At 39.5% G+C, this 22884-nt stretch overlaps 1 protein-coding gene across 4 annotated transcripts; it reads right to left on the minus strand.

The window, feature by feature from the left end:
- Positions 1 to 794: 794 nt before the first annotated feature.
- On the minus strand, positions 795 to 20778 carry LOC579984 (ankyrin repeat and SAM domain-containing protein 3). 4 transcript variants are annotated; one of them, XM_011662093.2, is made up of 11 exons: positions 20754 to 20778; positions 14897 to 15095; positions 14150 to 14345; positions 11690 to 11811; positions 10160 to 10241; positions 9055 to 9190; positions 7853 to 8071; positions 6908 to 7577; positions 5201 to 5342; positions 2904 to 3076; positions 795 to 1922 (listed from the first exon to the last, which is right to left on the minus strand). In XM_011662093.2, exons 2-11 carry the CDS (start codon positions 15076 to 15078, stop codon positions 1499 to 1501), a joined length of 2346 nt encoding a protein of 781 aa, XP_011660395.2. In that variant the 5' UTR covers positions 15079 to 15095; positions 20754 to 20778; the 3' UTR covers positions 795 to 1498. The 4 variants fall into 4 exon arrangements, with proteins under 4 accessions (XP_011660395.2, XP_011660394.2, XP_030833513.1 ...); XM_011662092.2 differs by having other exon boundaries at positions 6908 to 7574; positions 14150 to 14348; XM_030977653.1 differs by having other exon boundaries at positions 14150 to 14348.
- Between the last annotated feature and the right edge of the window lie 2106 nt (positions 20779 to 22884).

The following is a 22884-nucleotide window of genomic DNA, read 5'->3' on the forward strand; positions in this document are numbered from 1 at the left end:
GGGCCCAAAGGCTGAATCACAATTTTTTTATTTTTTACATATTAAAAATACAAAAATATATACAATCATAACAAATGGGTACAGAAATGATAAAACAACAAGACAAATGCAACTGCATCTCCTATATGCCTCTGCCCTAAATTCAGTTTAGGAATGGATGGAATTAGTGGTGACATATCACAATGAAAACAAAAAGCCTATCCCTTGTGGTTCAACCCAATTTGGAACTAACGCTTGAACCATGCATCGGGTTGAAGCTTTATTACAATGCGGGGCTATAGTGGTTGCCATCAGCACAAATATCAATTAACCATGCAACTCTCTCATAATTTAATAAGATAGGTACATACTTACATAGATGTATACATACTGGTAATAAAACTGTTCCAAGGTTGATAAGTTCTTGTCTTAATCGACTTGCGCCAAAGTTGCTTATTTGATGTTTGAATAAAACAATTGGGATTTGGGTATTAATACGGTCTTTGCAGATCCAAATAATATCCCTAACAAAATGAATCATGCCACACATATCAAATATCGAATATCAAATATCAACGATCATTTGTGCGTGTGTGTGTGACTTTGCTTCTGCAAAAAGCATATGCATTGCATTTCATTTGATACATTCAATTCATTTTCTCACTTCGCTAATCCCAACATAATACATACTGTAGGCATCACTTTGGCGCAAGTCGATTTTTGCACTCTCGCAAACAATGCCTCATGTTCATCCAAGCGTGAACACATACCACACAAAAATAATACCAGATGATTAGGGATATAACACTCTTTCATAAGATGTATAATAATTTACTGTCCATAGGTCATTTTAAATGTAATTAGCAATTTTCTAGGTGTCAACTTTACACGGTAGATGTAAGCCAACAGTTATACCATATTTCTCACAACTGCGCCAGGACTCGGGAGTGTCATATTTGACAGAAATAAAGCAATGCATATGCTCACTATTGTTTTTAATAGTAGAAGTAGTAGTAGTTCTATGGTCGTGAGATGGCAAAACAAGGTAAGTAGAATTGTGGGGCAAATTAACTTTTTTTGCATATTCCGAGTTGTAATTCTCTTATATAGCAGAACAACGAATTACCTTGATTGTTCCTCTGTGTTATATCAATTCTAGGACATACGTTTTTTTGGCCACATCAACCTATTGGCACCGTACTTGCGGCAAAACAATGTATCTTTTACACCTATGTAAATAAATCGTAATTTAAGGGATTAAGTAGGAAAATTTGTTGACATCAGTGGTCATTATCAGGCAGAATATCAGATATCAAATACAAAAACTAAAAGAACTGATGTCCTCCTCCAAAACTTCAAACTCGATTATCTCCCAAAGACATTTTGTGTAGATACAATGTTTTGCCATCTCACGGCTGTGTAGTGCACATGCATGTTCTTGCATAGCATATTATGTTAAAAACTCAATAACAACTATGTACTTCTGAAGGATTTTGAAGATTATGTAGTGCCACACATGTCATGGCAGTGAATTACCACTTGAATTTGGTGAGAATGCGCTCTGTCCATCAACGATTTTATCCATATTATTGGTCACCATGGCAACGATGCGACCGAGTTTATGCGAAAGTTGACCCAGCATTTCAACAAGGTCTACCATTGGTAGTTTCCTGAGTTCAACATTATCATTGTCCAATGAGAGAGCTTGTTCCACCGATGAGTGTCTATTGCCCTCTCGTACGGGACAGCCCATTGGCTCGTTTGAATGACTGGAGCCGACCGCCGTACCTCTGAGAACAGGACTACTCATGATGGAGCGAACGATGTCTGATGATGAGGATGGTGACCCGCCACGCCCATCGGAGCTCATTCCGGAATCACTTTCTCTTCTCGATAGCAGGGGCATTGACTGAACACGCCTCACCAACTCTACTTGGTAACATCTAAGGGTAGAAGAGAGTCGAAATATAAAGTTGTGAAGATGGAAAACTCCATTACATAATACATGTACAACTTTCAGAAAAACAAAATAAAAATGATTTTCTCACCTAAGCCTTTCTGATTTTGCACACCTTTATAATTATTTTCTCAATTGTCGTCTTTGTAATGTATTAATATTTTGTCATGTAACATCGATGGTTACATGTGTGATTAATAACATAGACTTTATAAAACATACCTCCTATAGGCTTTTTTCTTACGACTAGTGGTCTTTATATTTCTTTGTAAGTTTTAAGATGAACTTTAATAATAATGATAATAATATTAATACTATTAATACTATTAATAATAATGATAATGATGATGATAATTTTAATAATTTTAATAATAATAATACTAATAATACAAATGATAATAATGATAATAAAAATATTGAAAATGATGATAGTTACATGTATAATAATGATAATAATAATATTTATAATAATACTTGGATTTAAACAGCGCCTTTTCCAGGTGATACAAGGCACTGTCATTAAGTCTAAAGACAGATTCAGAATTGTACACTGTAGAGATATGTTTCAATTGTGTTTGGAGAGAATACTGGTTTTGATGAGGTGCCTTAAGGGGCACTGAACCACCCTCTTAATTCCTCTTACATGTTCTTCCAGGGGGGTGTTTCACAAAGATCTTAAGTTGAAAAAAATATGGAAAGTCGTTAGCATCTTTGAAAATATTTTGTAAAAGTTATTTTGAAAGGCATAAAATGTTGATTCAAATCATTCATATTTTCTATCATCAAGGAGATTTAATATTCTGGATGTGGAATTTATAAAAAGTCTAAAATACCTGAATTTCTGCTTTTGAATATATTTCACTTAAAGGCTCCAATGGCTGTCCATAATTTTTAAGTCCAACTTAGTGTTAAGTTCTACTTAAGATCTTTGTGAAACACCCCCCAGGAATGCTTAGCTCATTATTACCTCATATTATCATAGAGCTGCCTCATGCGATGACACAGTTTGCTGGTGTCCGTTACCATGGATACCATCTGCTGGTAGATCTTCTTATCTTCCATCAAGCATCCCTCTACCACGCTCCTTAGTTCTCTCTCCTGAAGTACTTGTGCTTCCAGCTGCTCTTTCTTCATGCTATCCTGTAATGAAAAGAGAAAGGAAACTTAGATTGATCTGTGCATTTAAATCGGGCATTCGTGTACCACGCATGCTAGTGCTTTATCCCGGAGTACCTGTGCTTCCGGCACTCCTTTCTTCCCACTGTCGTAAAGCATTACAAGAGAATAAAGGTGAGCACTATTTGAGTTTGGCATAAAGGAGAGGAGGCAAGACAGCTCAGTCCGTAAAGCGTCTGCCCGTTAAACCAAATGATCCGACCTTTACATGAGGCAGTCTTCTACCAAGCTCATCAGTTTTCTCTCCTAGGATACCGGTGCTTCAGTATGTTCTTTCTTCCTACTATCATGGAGTGATCAGAGAGAAGAATCCTTAAAGGGAGTCACTCGTCAGTTTCCATGTACAGAAGGCCACAATTCGCAGACACTAGACTTGCTGGAGAAAAATAAATCATTAACGTATGTACAGGTCTGCACACAGCGAACCTGTAGGCCAATCGAGAAATACCCCCTCATCTCTCGGAGACTTCGGTCCATCCTTCGGGTGAGGGAAAAGTGAGATAATGACTTTACCATGTGGGGGAATGGGTGGAAAACGCAGTACATTACATAAGGCCGGCTGGTCATAAAACTGAAGGCTAACTCTGGTGATTGACAGCACCTCTTATTGGGTAAACACCCGAACGGTGTTGAATTCCCCATGAGAGCCTACTACTATGTGTCTTTAACACAATTTGAGTTTGATACAGAGGAGAGGTGAGGAGTCGGCTCAGTCAGTAAAGTGTCTGCCTGCTAAACCAAGTGATCAAACATTTAAATGACCCAGTCCGCTACAAAACTTCTCAGTTCTATCTCTGGGACTACATGTTCTTCCAGTTGTTCTCTTCTCTTCATACCTATTCATGTAATATGATGAGAAGAAACATGTTATAGCCAACTGAGCAAAATCTGGTTCAATTTGATTCTGGTTTACACAGCCTTGCAAATGCAGTAAGTACGTAGATCTGTTAACATATATTGCGCAAGTTGTCATGCGCTGTTAAACATGGCTACAAGCGGCCATTTTGATTTTATGCAAATCATGCAAAAGCTAAAATAGTTCTGGGAGCGCTCAAGATTCCAAATCAACTAAGCTTATCACCTGAAAGAACTTTTCTGGGTTTATTATTAACCCGTTGGCTACTGAATTATCTAATTCCCATAGGCTTAACACAGGGACCCCCAGGTTCCAGTAAGCAATGGGTTAAGTGTAACATTGACAACATTCATGCTAAAAAGCAATGAAAGCAACTCAAATTAGACAAGTACTTTGTGAAGCAATTAAATGATTTGTCTCTATGACACTTTGATGTTTTAATTTGTGTAAACAGGTGCAGTTTTAGTGTAAGTGAAAGCGATATTTGTGTACAAACAACATATTTCTATCCCAAGTGACCTTTTGAGGCATGTGACAAGCTAGGGAGTAATGCTTTTTCTTTTCTTTTTGCAAGGAAACTGGTTGATTCTAATGAAGCCTGGAACACAGAGGGGACAGAGTCTGATATTGGGCAATAGAGAATAAAGTGATATCCTTCTTTAGCATCAGCATCAGCATTATACGGGTGAGAGTTAAGGTGCCCCTTTAAGTCTTACAGTCGCTCCTTATTAGGAATGACAGAGTAATCTACTTGGAGGGCACAAAAGAGAGCGTTGGATCATGCGTTACATAATACAGATCAGGGGGGTGTTTCACAAAGATCCTAAGTCGAACTTAACCCTAAGTTGGACTTAAACGTTACGGAGAGCCACTTGTAGCCTTAAAATCAAATATATTCAAAAGCAATAGTTCAAGTATTTTAGACTTTTCATAAATTCCACAGCAAGAACATGAAATCTCCATGATAATAGAAAATATGAATGATTTATATAAAAATGTCATGCCTTCTAAAATAAGTTTTACAAAATATTTTCGAAGATGCTAACTGCTTTCCATGATTGTTAAGTCTAACTTAGAGTTAAGTTTGACTTAGGATCTTTGTTAAACACTCCCTGATCAGTGATTGTCTTGTACTCGCTTCAACCGTTTCCTTGTAGACAGTTTCCCTCAAAATATGGAATTGTTTGATATAAAAGAACTCTAGATCTATACAATGAATTGAATTCAGTTACCTCTGACAGCTGTATGGCCATTTCTTGCATAGCCGTTTCCACCCTGTCTGCGTACACCTGTTCTAGACTGGTGCTGAACGGTACTGCTTGACTGTGCCACCTGGCTATGGCGTTGGTTAACTTACGCCTAGGTCCCATTAACCTTAAAAGAACATGGGACAGTGGACGCAATAATTATTAATAGTAAGAACGATAATAATTAGTGTACGGCTAAAATGTATAGAATCAACCAATGAAAAACAATATCATGCATTTTATGGGTTTTAAGTTTAATGAGTGTGACGAGAGTAAAGAATATGAACCCCCTTGGACAGAACCAATTTTAAACTTGAGTTCCGAAGGCACCATAATATTTGCGAGCACAGACGTGTGCATCGATTAGTTTACCCATTTTACTGATAGAATTAGTGTATATTCAAACTGCAATATAATCTCGGAATTAGTAATACATGTATATGAAGCTCAAATTGCAAAGCTGCCAACCTTGTGCGACCAATGAAAAAGAAACATAATGTAAAAAAAAAAGGAATTTATTGAAACGAAACATAAAATCATGTGCGACACACTTCCAATGCAGAAATGTCCATTCCTCACGCTGTTTTTTTAGGACCTATAGTAGGTATTTTTTATTTTGGTATAATCGGCATTTCATTCTTTTTGAGAATATTTTTCTCTTCAAGTATGTTTTCAAGTATACTTGAACCTTATGTTTTCTATTGAGTTTGTGATCAAAATAACATTTTAGGGCAGTTGTTTGACGTGCAGTATGTACAAATATTTTTAAAAATTAAATTAAATTAAAATTAAAAAACAAAATAAAATATAAAACTTTATTCTATGAAGAAAAAACGTATAACCATAATTTGGAAGAAAACACAGAATTATTCTGGGAAAAAAATATAATGATTGGCAGCTCTGCAATTGTCAAAACAGTATAGAAAAAGGGAACACTTCGGAACTCCTCAGGTTTAATACAGAGGTCATCCAGTTCCGGTATGCAATCGATTAAAAGTAAATTATATCACAAATTTGAGGCAGCTATGCACTTTTTGTGCAGCAGCTATTCAAGTTGGGAGCAAGCTCTATGAATGCAGTGCTCTTGATCCACAAATCTTGATGCATCTTGATTAGGTCTTTAGTAAATTTCTGAACTTCATACTCATATTGTAGGCCCGTCTTATAAGACAAATTATACAGGTTTTTAGCTTGTGCATTAGTGATATAGTTCAGTCACAATAAGATGGACAATGAACTTGACAAGTCTCGTTATATATCCTATTGTGACTTAACCTGCGTACAGTGCATATCCTCTGATACACTTGCAAACATGTATCATTTGTATACTACGCAACCCATTATCTATTGAATTTCCTAATTCCTGCTGGCTCACGATCCATTGGGCAAAAAGAATTTCCATTTTCGGTTTAACTTTGGAGTGGACTTTAAAGGCACACTGTCCTACTTGTAGCTACTTGCTCCCTCTATTTAGAAAACTTCGCTAATCGGTGCCTGTTGATCCCCCATTATCCTCTTTTTCTTATGTTAAATGAGAGCTGAGTTAATGAGATAGCCACCTGTCACAGTGTCCTCGCTGGCTCGCTGGGTGTCCTAATCCCTTCTGGGTGAAGTAGTAAGGCCTGCCTTTAAAAGATTATTATTATTATTATAAGTACAAAAAAAGAAATCCCTGGAGTTATTTTCTCTTACTTGATTCCTACTTCTCTGAGGTCACTGTCGGTCAGAGTCAAAAACACTCTCAGGTCAATTTCCTGCTCCTCAAAGATGTGCAGATACTTGATGAGGCTCAGACTCTCTAGCAGCTCCTTCAGGCCACTGAAAGGAAAACCGACCTTCTCGGGATTGACCTGAATGTCATGACCTTTGGAGTTGGGGTCGCCTGCCTGCAGCGGATGGACCGTTGAGGTGTAGCCGATAGCTGGGGGTTGGTGGAGTGGTGCAGGGGCGAGCCGATGCGGATCAGGATCGCTGGGGTAGATTTGAAGGTTGGCTCCAAGGTTCCAACCTACATGAAGCTGCTGCTGCTGAGACTGATGCTGCTGTAAGTGATTCACGTAATCCTCAGTCCTTCCCTGCTGCGCTTGGGACAGTCCAATCCTGCTGATACCTGCGACAAGGTCATTAGGATCCACCCCTTGGTGAGGCCGCTGAAAGACTCTCTCTTGCACCAAGTCGCTCCGATCCAGGCTGCTGCCTTCGTTACTGGAGAGACTGGCATCGCAGCTGACGCCCAGCGCACCCGCGAGTCCACCGGCCGAACTGCTACTACAGCTGGAGTTGCTGCTTCGTATCGTGAGGGCGCCAGACACGCAGAAGGCGGAGTCTTCGGACTCTCCTGTGTCTCCCTGCTTCTGGTCTGCTTTATGTGCAAGATGAAGAACATTGATTGAAGGACACTGATTAGCATGTTGTCAAGAAACTCTTGAATAACCGAAAATGGGTCTCCTCAAAATATATTATATTATGGATAGCATATTATTATAGGTCCTCTGAATAGAATAGCCCTCCCGAGTCGTAATTTTTTGGACACACACTGCTAATCAGTAATGTCATTTTATTTAGCAGCAGCCTTTTACAATTTTTTTTAGGTAGTTTAACCCAGAATGTAGAATGAGGCTTTAGGAGTCTACTTACCGTTGTCTGTGCCGCGAAGGTCGGGTGGTTTGGCTTTCTTCTCTCCCAGCATCTTAGCAAATGCTTCTGGTCCATCAAGAATGCTGGGACCTTTGACCTTTGAACTCCGACCTTTCAAATGGTGATGATGATGATGATGATGGTGAAGATGGGAGGGTCTGGGAGGTTGGATCTGGAAGTTCTCATCGGATGAGCTCAGATCTATGTCGTCACCGAGCCCTGGCACATAAAAAAAATCAAAAAACTATTAAAGATTCAAATTTGAGAAGATAAACAAGCTGAGAAATTTACCATTTTTAAAGCAAAATGGACTGGATCTGAAAACAGATTGTCTCAAATGAAGAATACTAATTACTCTCTATTTTAGAATGATCTGTGGCATGAAATTGCTCCAGGTGGAAAAAGTGAAATTCTACTCATCTTTTTGGCCCTTCAAAGACTACTTTTAGGTCAGTATTATTTATTTCATGTCAGTATATATTCAATGCACATCTGTTCTACTGTCTCACATGTAGATTTTAATCGGGGCACGGGACTGACCAAGCAAAAGACCAGTTCGTAGATCCAATCTGCGTATGAGCCGATAAAGGTCATTCGTGATAAAATTGTAAAACCCACCGAGATGAATACGTGCTCATGTTATGTAATTATTATTCATATGTGCACCTACGGTACATTTTATGATACAAGAGGGCAAACAAAAGCTATTCATGAAGCACATACATGCCTTTGGCATTGATTATTCTAAAATACACAAAGTGGAACTTCTTCCTGAGTAAAAGATCTGTGGATATTTGGGGTCATTTGCTAACTACGAAATGGTCTATTGCCAGCCATCAGAAAACTGTGTTATAAAAGCGGAGTCCCATAGGGAAATTGACACCATTTGGGAGTTTACCCAATAACAGGTGTTGTCAATCACCAGGATTAGCCTTCTGTTTTATGATCATCAAGCTTTATTTAACTAATGCTGTCTTTTCCCCATATGATAAAGTCCTTATCTGACATCTGCACCATCCAAAGACTCTCCGAGAGACGAGAGGATATCTGTTCTAAAAGTGGACTACAAGTTAACTGTGTGCAGACTTGTACACCAATTCATGGTATTTCCACCAGGTCTGGTGTCAGCGAATTATGACTATCTGCACATGGAAACTGTCGACCAACCCACTTCAAGCCTACTCCTATCAACGCCGACATACCTGGCGCTGATCTCACACTGGAGGGCGACATACACCTGTTGTCTATCAAGCTCACTATCTTCATATGGCCGTTCATGAGGGCAAGCGATCTCGCCGTGTCACCTCTCTGATTCTTCAAATCGATCTCTACCCCAGCCTGCATTATATAAATACAAAATATAATAATAATAATATTACAGATATGTTGAATATTAATTTAAATTATTTGTATGCACCTTGAGCATCTCTATATATAGATATAAATATTGTTATTATTATTATTATTATTATTGATCCTCGCAATCGATATCACGTGATGAGCTCTGAGCCAATCACATCTCGGTATCTGTCTAAGCTATCTAATATAATAAAATGTCTTGTTTACCCGGGGTAGCCTCATCAGTATTTATACTGTTCTCCCTGAGGGCCCTGCAATCATATCATTACCCGGCTTTAGCCGAGCTACCATCAAAAGATGCTCAAGCATTCAAGGAATTTCTTCCTATATACGGGTACCCATTTACCTCACCTGGGTGGAGTGTGGCAAATGTAGATTGATATCTTGCCAAAAGACATTAGTGCTGCAGCGGGACCCGAACCGTGAGCCATGCGATCCAGTCTGGTGACGTATCCACTATACCACATCATCTCTAACCAATGTGCAAATGTGCATACTGCCCCACTGTTGGCCAATGTATTACTAAGCATGGTGTCGTCATCTCATGTTGACTATGTGTTTGCATGAGAGTTTGAAAATTTCGCCATAAAAAACGGGATTTTAAAAAAAGTACCGGTATGTCACTTTTAAAACGATAAGAAATTTCCTTTCCCTAAAAATTATTTCAGGGAAAAGGTCATATATTCCAAAAGAAAATGTGAAAATAGGATACTTTTCATGACTTTTTACTTGATAAGCAATAAAAAAGGGTTATGTTTAGAGCCCATTTTTCGAGGCCATATTCAGGAAAAAAAGTTGTCATAAATTGTGGAAAATATGTTTGCTAGTCTGCAAATAGGGGGTCATTTTCGAAACTGTTATTAAATGCTTAAACTGCTTTTAATCATTACAGTGTCCTCCTCTACAAACTTTCAAAAAGAGGATTAATGTCTAACTTGCTGTACTTACTGTTCCGAGTAAGATATTAACAATGATTTCATGGCCTTCGGCAGCAGCCATCATTAGAGGGGTGATACCTAAAGACGGCTCCCTGAAAAGAAGAGGAAAACAACAGACACAGGGACGTGTTTCATCAAACTTGTCATCAATAACAAGATAAATAACTGTTGTAAGCTACTGAAATCGTGGCATTTGATTGGCTTAAAGCAATTTGTTGTAGAATTTAGCATTTGTTATTGATAACAAGTATTATGAAGCAGGGCCCAGAAATATTGTGAATATCATTACACTTTATACAACAAACAAAGTTTAATACATGAATAGTGTTTGCTGAAATATTTTTCATTAAATAATCTGAGCTACCCGGAATCTACAACAATCTTTTGTTTTCTTTAAACAAAAGTTAATACTAGTATTGTTTGTTGAATAATTTTAGTGCCGTAAATAATGTGAACTATTAAAATATGCAATAAGTTTTGTTCATTTCAAATTTATGTGAAAATTATGATTGAAGATGATCGAAGATGATTTAAGTGTGATTGAATCGTACAAAACGACAACAACAAATGTATGTATATTAAAAGCAACTCGCACGCAATGTTCACGGCTAGGAATAAATGATACCCGACAAACAATTTATGGTAGAAAAAGCAACCAAGATGCTCCAACCATGTTCTTCAGGATATGGTCTCATTCAATTCATGTGCACGAACATGAGGCTAATAAAATGTGAGTCTGTAATTTTGTTCCAAACATCAATATAATGCGTAATCCCGCGTGGGTTTTTTTTAACACGGACCTGGCTTGCTGCCGACAGAGTCAGCAATTTTTTTTTTTTTTTGAAGGGCGAAAAGAGGGTTGCGGTTAATACACGAGGGCGGTTTATACACCGTTAATTACGGTAATCAATTCAGGGCTCTGTCGGATAAAACTTTGCCATCAATACTGATTAAAGTGCAATGGTATGCATTTGCAAAATATACGACGGTGCTCAGTGAGGAGAATTCTCCTCTGTATTCTACAATGTGCCTAAAAAAAAGGTTAAGCTAAACAAAATTAAGTCTCCCTAAATTTTAGACTCTTTAATACAGGTAGCTATCCACAGGTATGAAAAGTTCCTGGAAACTTTAAGAAAATACTTTTTTGGCAAGACTTTTTCCAACTGTAAACTTTTTTAGGGGGGTTGGGAGGGGGGGGGGCGAGGCGGGGGGTGGGAACTAGTACCACTGCTTACAAATATTACACAAATTGACTTGAAAAAATTACAGGCATATTTTGACATTTTTGCATGTACAATGTAGGTATACAACATTAAATTACAAGTTCAAGTAAAAAGTTTTTAACATTGAACCAGGTTCGATTTTAAAGCCCCACTGCACTAGTTTGGCCAGGAGGAATTAGACCTACCTGCAAGGTCAATGACAGGTGGTTATCTCATCAAATAAGCTCTCAATCAACATAAGAAAAAGGGGATCAGCTATATAGAGGGCGCAAGTAGCTATAAGTAGTGCAGTGGGGCTTTAATAACGAGAAACACACCTAGCATTAGACTGTGCGCCATTTTCAAGGAGAAACTGGACCATGCTTTGGTGGCCATTGTAGGTGGCATAAAAGAGGGCAGTCCAGCCTCGATGATCAACGATCTCTAGCTCTGCTCCTTCCTGTGCCGTGCGAAACGAATGAGAGCGAGGTGCCACCAAAATAAAACATACCAAAAATAGCCAGTACAAGGTGAAGAGAGAGTAGAAAGGATGATAGCTTGAAGGTACAGGGAATATAAAGAAGGGAAATCCAACTTTTAATTTTAGACTACTCTCGAGGAAAACAGAACATTCAGAGAAGTACGGGTACACTGATGAAAGTTTGAATTTAATGTGATAAAAAATAAGAAAATTTTGAATTTTTGAAATTTGTATTCACTATACGCATTGGTGATTCAAATTGGCGGAAGTGCTGGGCTACATCCTATTCTGTCAAACACACATAATGACTAAAATTGAGTTTTTTTCAAAAATGTATGGCTCAGAAGGGTCTGTTCTCTTTAGAGGACATATAACATGCTATCCATAATTAATTTTGAGTAGTGCCCGGGGAAGAACGCACTGATGAGACGAACAGAAATTAATGATATTTTTGTACACGGCAAACAGAAGATTTATCCGCGCCCTGCGTCACGATCCATTGACGAACATACCAACGTGAGAGTTGCATGGATTCAATGATCTCATATTTCAAAGATTCATAAATGTCTTATTATTGGTCCGATTTGAAGTAAAACTTCCACCATTCTGTTTAATCTTACTTCTCTGCTTTCATACAAATCAACTCATTGGAGTGTTGGATTGCCCTCTAAGAGAGAGAGAGAGAGAGAGAGAGAGAGAGCAAGAGAGAGCAAGAGAGAGAGAGAGAGAGAGAGAGAGAGGGGAGAGAGAGAGAGAGAGAGAGGAGAGAGAGAGAGAGAGCAAGAGAGAGCAAGAGAGAGAGAGAGGGAGAGAGAGCAAGAGAGAGAGAGAGAGAGAGCAAGAGAGAGCAAGAGAGAGAGAGGGAGAGAGAGAGCAAGAGAGAGAGAGGGAGAGAGAGAGAGAGAGAGGAGGGGAGAGAGAGAGAGAGAGAGAGAGAGAGGAGGGGAGAGAGAGAGAGAGAGAGGAGGGGAGAGAGAGAGAGAGAGGGGGGGGGGGGGGGGAATCTGGCAAAGGAGGAATGTGGACTTGGGTCTTTGTGTGATAAAAATGGAAGAGATATGGGTACACAATACACATTGAAGGCAAACAGACTGTGAAAAAGTTTGAAGAGAATGAGTGAAAGTCAGAGACTTGAAACAAGAAAAGGATAGAGACAAATGAGGGGGTGGAGTCAAATAGAAAATAGAGAGGGAAGAAATGAACAACATCTAGGGGTGAAGAAGGGGTAGAGTCAAGGAGAGAGTCAAGGAGAGAGAGAGAGAAGGGAGGGGTAATCAAAGTGAAGCCCATGCAGAACAGAACAAGTGGCAAATTGAAAGAAAATTTTAATATTAAAATACCCCATTAAGAGTAGAAAAGTTGCAAAACATTTTTAAATAACTCATAAAATGATGAATACTAAAAAGCAAGCAGAAATGAACAAAATGAATAAATCAACAAATGAATAAATAAATATGTAAATAAATTAATTAATTAAAGTAATAAGAAGTGACTAAATACATGAATAATAAACATTGATTTGCATGAAATGATTGCTCCAGTAAATTTAATGAAAAGCAAGATCACGTACAGGGAATATCGAAAACACAAACCCCAACCAGTACAACGCAACAAAACTCATGAAAACCAATAGAAAACCATGCATGTGCAATTTGATGGAGCAATGAAGATGAGTAATTTTACTTGGTGGAAACAATAACATGTAGGCGTACATTTGCCATTACAAATCTGATATTTACTGAACTTAATATAATTTTGTTGGGGGGAGAAATGAAAGCTAACTGCACAAGCCTTTGGATACACTCACCAAATAATCCACTTTATGCATGACAATATTAAGAAATCAAAATGAACATAACTAACAATAATTCTTAAAGGTAAAGACCAGTTATGGTCATGCGATTGTATTGTGAAAGAAACGTTGTGGAATCGATCAGAAAAGGTTGATCATCTAGCATCTGCAAGGTTCTAGAATCATCAAAATGATAAGAAATTTGGCCCATTCTTCGTAAAGTTACAAGCACTATACACAGAAATATGTATATGGGACTACCCTATATCTCTCACAGTCCATGAGAGAAACAAATTTACCAAATATATGAATTAGTATTTCCCGGCAAATTTGTTATCATCATGTATTAGTCAAAACATATTCTTTCACATGATTGGTAATGAGAGCTTCCATTTCATTTTTTGAAATTGGCGCGTTTCCAATACTGGTCTTTACCTTTAACCCGCTAACTACTGATTTGTTTGATTCCTATAGGCTTAATACCTGGTAACAGGAGTGAGTGGGTTAAATTCTAATAAATAATACCTGAATGAGAAAGTAAGCCACGCTTTCATTTCCACAGCTGGCTGCCATCATCAAGGCCGTTGACCCCTTATCTGACCTCACATCGACCTTTGCCTTGGCGTCCAAGAGGAGATTGACAATGGTGTCGTGTCCGATGTAACAGGCATACATCAGGGCCGTCCAGCTACCCCTGTTCTTCTTGTTGATATCGAAATCACTGCTGCAACAATGAAAGAAGGTCATGTAAAGGCTCGTTCAGACACGACAGGGACAAAATTAATATTTATTTTTCAGGGGCTACTTTTCAAGCTTGCCTGCATGAAAATAACACTCTAAAATTTGTTTTGCATTGAACTCTATGCAAATTTACAGGGGCTCTTTTTTTATTTTCGGGGGCTATTTCGCCCCGAGCCCCTGTGTATTTTTTTCACTGAGACACGACGCGATAAGCCTCTTCAGAGTTACTATTGGAACACTGGCAGATAAAGGACACTGTACAAAATTGTAAATCCATCAGAACATATGCTGGATATGTGTTCATGAGTTATGTAATATAATTATGCACCAACTCTACATTCTTTATGATGCATATCATGTATATATGTAGTATTCTTTTCAAAAGGTTTTCACAAAGTACCTACTAGTACATCCCTTTGACATTGATAATTCTAAAGCCCATAAAGTGCGACATCTAAATGTTTCAAAATTCTGTGAGTATTTGGGCGGTCATTTATACGTACATGTGTCAACTACGAACTGGTCTATTACCTTGCAATATAAGCGTGCACACAGTCATATTGCCCTATCGAAGCGGCTGTGTGCAAGTCTAATGGGATGGGTTCAAATGCACACTTGCTGTCAAGAGCACTCCAACCTTTCCACATAGATAGACTCTTATCCAGGAGTTCTGATTCGCTAGCTTCATCACTGGCTTCGTAAGGGTACTCCATACTGGAAAAATGAAGACCTAAAAATGAAAGGATAACACTTTAGCCTTCACATCAGTAGCATACATGTATATTTGATGTTTACGATACATATATTCTTGATTATAGGGGAAGGGGACGAATATGCGGTATACACGAAAGAGTAGCGGAAGCGACTAGAGGCAAAAGATCAGAGGGGTGTTTCACAAAGATCCCAAGTCGATTTTAACTCTAAGTTGGACTTAAATATTATGGAGAGCCATTTGTAGCCTTAAAATAAAATATATTCAAAAGCGAAAAATCTAGTATTTTAGACTTTTTAGAAAATCCACATCAAGAACATGAAATCTCCTTGATCCTAGAAAATATGGATGATTTGAATCAACATTTTATGCCTTTTAAAAAAATTTTACAAACCATTTTCATAGATGCTAACGGCTTTCCATAATTTTTAAGTTCAAGTTCAACTTAGAGATAAGTTCAACTAAGGATCTTTGTGAAACACCCCCCTGGACAGGACTTCTTTATCCCTGTGGACAAGAAGACCTAAACCAAAGGCCAAGGATCTGTACCCTGGGCATAGAGTGGTGAAGTGTGACGTCATCAAAAATCAACTTTTAGAATTTCTCAAATTTCTCAAATTTTTCCTCATTTTTCGAAAGAGCATCAAAAATAATGTCCAAATGTCAAAAAACCAATTGAATACCAGTATGTTGAGTATTGGCTGAGATATGACCATCTGAATAAATATATTTCCTATGGGAACTCAGTGTTATTTGCTCTGGCTCCTAACCATTACGAGCGAGAGCAAATAACGCTGAGTTCCTATAGGAAATATATTTATTCAGATGGTCATATCTCGGCCAATATATTCAATTGGTTTTCGACATCTGGACATTATTTTTTATGCTCTTTTCGAAAATGAAGAAAAAATTGTGAAATTCTAAAAATAGATTTTTATGAAGTCACAGCTTCGGTACTCTATACCGCCAACCCAAGCTCGAGGCCAGCTATCACCATTCAAGCCCAGATCTCCTGCAAAGTCTTCCTGAGCTGACCCAAGTCAGGCTTGTCAGGATCGGGAAGGCAGCTGATTACTGCTATCACCTGGGTCAGGAAGAGCGAGAGGATGTTGAGCACCTTGTTGCAACTTGCCCAGCCCTATCAGTATCATCTGTGCGTCAACACAAAACAGTTTGCAGAATACTTTGAGTCTGTCCCTGCGCTATTCTTGGAGTTGGTGATCTTTCTCACTCCTGGACCCATCAGCAAAAGTGCTAAAACACAGCTGCATAATGATATCCTATATTTTATACGCGACCTTCACAGAACCCGTCAAAATCTACAGATCAACAGTTAAGAACACTACTGACCTATAGAAAGCCATTTATGGAACTTCGGCAGACTCACATTGCCGACAATCTCCAATCCACGTAGAACTTTAGCTTACATCTAACCCATGCGCATTACGTTGATCCGGTCTCTGCCTCATTTTCCTAAATTGGCGCCTACAAGGGCCCTTCTAATTGGCTATCGCTGGCTGCCATTCGCTCAATGTTATAACATATTAGTGCGAGGAGAAAGCTTGTGATTTTTTGTTCGATCTGATACCAAAATCATGATATTCCAGTCAAACCTTCTACAATGTATTTTTTTCGATTTTTTTTCAGCACCCTTAAAAGGTTTAAGTTTAAGTCTTCAATAGGGCCTACTCAAGTTAGAAAAGTTCTCATTTTTGTCATATTTAAAGTACAAACTGGCATGTAGTACTGAAATGTTTGTTGATTTTTCTATCTAGATCTAGATCTAGATCTATGTGTGTACCTTGACTCTATGCTAAGTGTGCGTCAATTATGTGTGAAGTGCGTCACCTGTTTAAAGCATGACATGTCATTGTCAGCTAGTGTGTATTATTATGTAAGATTACGTATTGGCATTGTTATTGCATTCTCTGCAAAAATGAGGCATCAGCGTCGGAGCTCCCTGGATCTTACTTGAAGTACTGGACGACGAGCGCACAAATCCTACTTCGTACTTAGGCGTAGAATATTAGAGAAGCCTTGGCTTAGTTAGGCTCGAGTATGGCCTCCCTATCATACCATAGCACGGGGTCCAGACAACTCGCCACAAAGACAACCCGCCCCAAGACAACCCGCCACAATACCCTGGACATCCCGCCACAATACCCTGGACAACCCGCCACAATACCCTGGACAACTCGCCACAGCCTTTTCGGACAACTCGCCACACTTTTTCCCCATCATGATTTCTAGATCTAAAATGAAATGAAACTGTCATTTTTCATGATTTTCGTGCTTTTATAAACACAGTCATTACAAAGAATAAAGAATAAAGTTGATTTCCCTAATTGTAACAATAATATATATTGAAATGAAATTGTCATTTTTCATGATTTTCGTGCTTTTATAAACAGTCATTAAAAAGAATAAAGTTGATTTCCCTTGTAACAATAATATACTTTTGATCTAGAGGTCTATAACAGCTGCATTTTTCTGTCCCAGAATTTTTTTATGGTAGGATACTGGAAGCACTGGCGTACTGATGGGGCGGGGGGGGGGGGGGGGCAGGTAATATTAGAATGTAAAGATACGCCAAAGATACATAGCAGCATATTCCTACCATTAAAAAGTTTCCTGAGACATGAACTTAAAAATCGTAGTCGTAACTCGTAGTCGTAGTACGCCTGGCTTGGGTTCGTCCAAAATAGATTCTTGTTGCAAGCGCAAGGAAAATCATCTTTATTCTTTAGAACAGCTCTCAAAATACTCACAATTTCCATGTTTCCTGCCATAACTGTGTTTATAAAAGCACGAAAATCATGAAAAATGACAATTTTATCTAAGATGAGGGATTTTAGATCTAGAAATCATGAGGGGAAAAAAGTGTGGCGAGTTGTCCGAAAAGGCTGTGGCGAGTTGTCCAGGGTATTGTGGCGGGTTGTCCAGGGTATTGTGGCGGGATGTCCAGGGTATTGTGGCGGGTTGTCTTGGGGCGGGTTGTCTTGGGGCGGGTTGTCTTTGTGGCGAGTTGTCCGAGATTCCATAGCACATCATGTATGACACACAATGACACATGCATACTAACGATTTCCCCAAGCTAGTATTGACATTGTGAAATAACTAATACCAGAACAGAATAGGCCTACATGTATGGCTGTGTGACCAAAGTTCGCGCGTGACCAAAGTTCGCTTTCTCAAAAAATCGGTAAGATTTCGAAAATCTGATATCACCAATGGAAAGAGGATCATGAAATTACCCAGAAACGAAATTTCCTTTGGAATTGGGTGCGAAATTGTGAAAATATTGACAAAAGATCGGCACATTTTGCAGTTATTTGCGTCCGTTCCGAAAAATTACCAACTTACCGATAAGGGTCTGGAAATCTTCATTTTGAGAGCAGATATCCTCAAAATTGTAAGTAATAAGTGGTACCGTCTGGTTGTATGATATTTTGCCTTGCAAATTATGAAATTACCTTATTTTTGATGGATCGTATTTTTGTATAAATCAGCTGTAAACCCCCGTGCGTGAACTTAGGTCTCGTTGTTTTTATGACTTTTTTAGATGCAGCGCGCATGCACGATCGGACATCAAATTTTTAGATCGCGATATCTCCGAAATCCTTCGACGATAAATGTTGTAGAGCAGAGTCTCCGGTTTGCGGCATCGCCCGGTTTGCGGCCAGGGGTATTAGTTTTAAAAATAAAATGAATATGACTCGATAATAATCATTGAAACCTACCGTGGATTCCACGGTAAGTTCTGCTTTGCCGAAAACGTCCGTAGCAGGTGCTCCTGTCGGTACGGAGTATCCGTCAGCGATGTCGGAAATCTACGGCACCAGTCGCCGATGAAAATTCCAGCAGGTGCTAACTTTTAAGTTAAGAGATCGAGGCATGACTAGATCAATATTGTAGCTCTATTTGTCCGATATTTGTCCGATTGGAGGTGAAATTTGATGTTTTTGTGGAAGTATGATGGCTGTGGTCTGTCTCCTATCACAGATATTTTGATTGTGCCACCGCATGGCCAGTTGCATGGTGTGGCCGCAAACCGGCACGTAATTACGTGTTTTTCTGGTTTGCGGCGGGGGGTGTTAATACACACATAACATGCGGGATCGTGTATGATGGTATGTGTGCTGATGTGTGTACCCGCTATGACCCGATAGTTTCTAGTAGTACTTACCTCCGGATGGGATGATCCATTCGAGGAAAAGGTGAAATTGTTTAAAACTTGACAAATTTACCGTAGCAACAGATAAACATGAGAATTTGGGTTACCCGTGGTAATTTGGTACATGCTTTCATCGTGACGTAGCACATAAAGCTTTGTGACGTACGCGTGCCGCAAACCGGTAAGGCGTGCCCGCAAACCGGGGAACTCGAAGCATTTCGAAACGTGGTCAATGCTGACCACGCTGTGGGTCAGTTAGGTTATTTGTGACTTCTATTTAATAAGTAAGTATATGGACTCTTTATTGAGGGTATCGAAGTATTCTGTGAGTATTCCAATAAAAATAGAATCGGCAGTTCCTGCCGATCGGCCGCAGACCGGAGCCACTACTAGGGTGTCTGAACGATTTTTCAATTTTCAATTTGGGATCGTTTTTCACCATTTTTGTTGGATATTGGAGTAAAAAATGTAATCAGAATAATACCTTTCAAATTTCAAGACTCACCGATGTTTCTATCAAAAGATACAGCCCCTCAAAAACTGTGCAATATTCATAGCATTTTGGTCAGAATGGACAGAAAAGTGGTTCACGCAGAGTTATAATTTCTGCTCAAAAGCTGCACAGCTAATGCACAGCACGATATGCAAAGCGTGGAGCAAGGGTATTTTCAAACTGTTGTAACAAATGATCCCTTGGGACTAGAGAAAATATAAGTGCATGGATATATTCTTTACAGCTGGCCCAACTTATCCCTCGGGGGGGCAGTTCGTGAAATTGGTAAATCTCCGAGTTACCATGGAAACGATGTTTAAATCGCTGTTTTGAGCAAGATATATTTAGAATTCCGGGGGTGGCCCCCTATCAGCTATGGGGAATATGGAGAAAAAGCTGCTCTTTCATATGACACCACATTTATTGAGTTTCACCTTCAGGATCATTTGTTATAAAGGTTTGAATTTCAAATTTTTCATAAAATCATTGACCAATTTTGCTTGGTCGCGCAATGCATGTAGACCACATAGGGATGTGTGCAATCTCTATGGGAAAGATTTTAGCACACAACATCGGGTGCGCGATCAGACACCCTACCACTACTATAGTTGAACCAATTGGTAGTAAAATACTTTGCCGTCCATTTGGTAGTAATTAAAATAAATAGATTTGTGTAGAATATGAGAAAACATGGATCGAATATCACATTTTCTAATTTGTTCTAAAATCTGCGCGAACTTTGGTCACCCCTTCATACGTAAAAGGCGCAGCGGAGTCGGCGCGGCGCAGCCGCCGCCGCGCCGCCCGACTGGCCCGCTGGTTGACATGGCCGAGACCGAGCTGAGCTGAGGTAGCCGACTCGACAGTCTTCGTCTCACTCTCTCTCTCACAGTCACGCTGCCAAGCCATCGTAATTAGACTACTCACGTTCGTTCAATTTCATTTCTGCCACATTACAAATCATATGGTTTTATCGATAAAGAAATAACATAAATAAGCGGAATATTACCTCACGCAGCATTAGTGGTATAGGGATTGATATCGTGATAACCGATACCGATACCGATATGATCGGGAGAGGGATCGAGAGAGGAGAAAATGGACGATTGTCTGTAAGATTCCGATTGTTGTTTCTAAGGCCGTTGTCGCCTTATTAAAGGTGTTTTAACCCAATTCCTGTCTGAGATCTAATCCTTCCTGTCTGTACATAGTGAACCCCCTTATACTGGCGTAATCGGCAGGATTTCTTTGTGCTATGGCTTTTTTGGAAATCTAAGGATTGGGTGAGAAATTAATTGACACGGTTGTTTCATGCAGTGTGTGACTGTTGCCCCACTTATTGTGCAGGCCTATATATAGGCCTACTAGTGCTTGTTGATTTAGCAGTAGATCTAGGGTCTAGATCTAGGTCTAGACTCTACAGATAGACTAATCAAAGTTAAGGTAGCTATTAAACAAGTAGTCTAGTATTGAAGTAACATTAAAAATGAAATAGAAAAATAAATAAATACATAGGGTCTAGACTAGACTAAAATTAGATAAATAAAAGTTTGATTAAAATAGTAGATTTAGAAGTCTAGACCACTCTCACTAACCATACACCATACACTAAAACACACACGTTCAATAGGTCACTAAATTAAATTTAAACTAGATCTAGACTAGTCTAGTATAATATTCAGTGCTCAATAAAAGATAAAATTAACCATGACAGACCGATCAGCATATCTCGGCAGATTTACAGCTGAGCACATAGCACACTTGTGTGAATTGAATCATATTGATACCAATGCTGTAAAGACCAAGCAAGAGCGGATCTCATGTTTATGTGATTTGCCTAAGCTGGTAGAGGATGAACCAAAAAATACAGGTGTGGGTGTGGATGACCTTTTGCGGGTCATGAAGCACCTTGAAGATTCTCATCATCATGAGACTGAGAAACTATGCAAATCCTTACTGTCTGCTGCAATCGGTAGCTCTGCACAAACTGGTCCTCCGTTAAAGGGATTACATCAGCTAAGTAACGATGATGATATGGTGTGCTACCTTAGCACTTTTGAGCGACTAGCCCTGGCAGCAAACAAGCCAAAGAGTGAATGGCCTCGGCTGTTAGAACCATATCTTACTGGAAGAGCTCAGCAGGCATTCCACGCCCTGAGTACTAGAGAACAAAACAACTATGATGATGTTGTCCTGGCCATAAAGAGAAGGTACCACCTCACTCCGGAGGCATACAGAATAAAGTTCAAAAAAGAACATAAGAAGACCAATGAAAGTTATGAAGAATTTGCTAGTCATTTACAAGGTTATTTTTTGAAGTGGGTTGAGATACCCCAGGAGGCAGTAGAGATGCCTGAAGTCTCTAAAGGGCTCAATCTGGTCATGATTGACCAATTCTTAGAGAGAGTACCCGATGAAGTATTGAGGTTAAAGCTAAGGGAGCTACAAGCCACATCTCTCATGGTAGTTGCGCGCAAGGCGGACGAATTAGTAATCCAGAGGGGGGCGAATGCGGGTAACACAACCCCAGGGAGTGATCCCTCCACTCCACGACGGACAGGTGCAGGCAGTAACCCCACGGGACGTAGATCCTTTAATGCTGCCTGCTACCGGTGTGGCCAGCTCGGGCACAGAATTGCCAACTGTCCGGTACCTCCGGGGGCCACAGGGTCGGGTTTCCAGGGAGGACCTCCACAGGGCTTTACTCGAGAACCGTCACCAAGGTGCAATTTCATTGCAAAGGATAGGGGTGATGCTACAATTGCAGATGTTGTTGTTCAGGGTCTAGATGACAGAGTGGTGAAGACCCAAGCCCTGCTGGACTCGGGGTCAGAGGTTTCCCTGGTCACTTTTGAATTGTGTAAGGAGTTAGGGGTAGAGGTTACTCGTGAAACTGAAGGGGTGTTAGGCATGATCAATGAAACCGCCTTAGTGCCTGATGGTTTAGCATCCCTGCAAGTGGGTCTAGGAGGCAGCACTGCGACTGAGGTCTTTCATGTGGTTGGTAGGCTCCCAGTACCTGTCCTCCTTGGTGCTGACTTTGCTGAAAAGGTGAAACTTATCATAGATTTTGGCAGTCGTAGTTATAGCACAAGTAGCAATGGGGCCAATGAGCGGCCAGTTAAGTTCTCGTTGAATGG

This window comes from Strongylocentrotus purpuratus, unplaced genomic scaffold (genome assembly GCF_000002235.5).
Source record: "Strongylocentrotus purpuratus isolate Spur 01 unplaced genomic scaffold, Spur_5.0 spur5_scaffold_1, whole genome shotgun sequence".
NCBI lineage: Eukaryota > Metazoa > Echinodermata > Echinoidea > Camarodonta > Strongylocentrotidae > Strongylocentrotus > Strongylocentrotus purpuratus.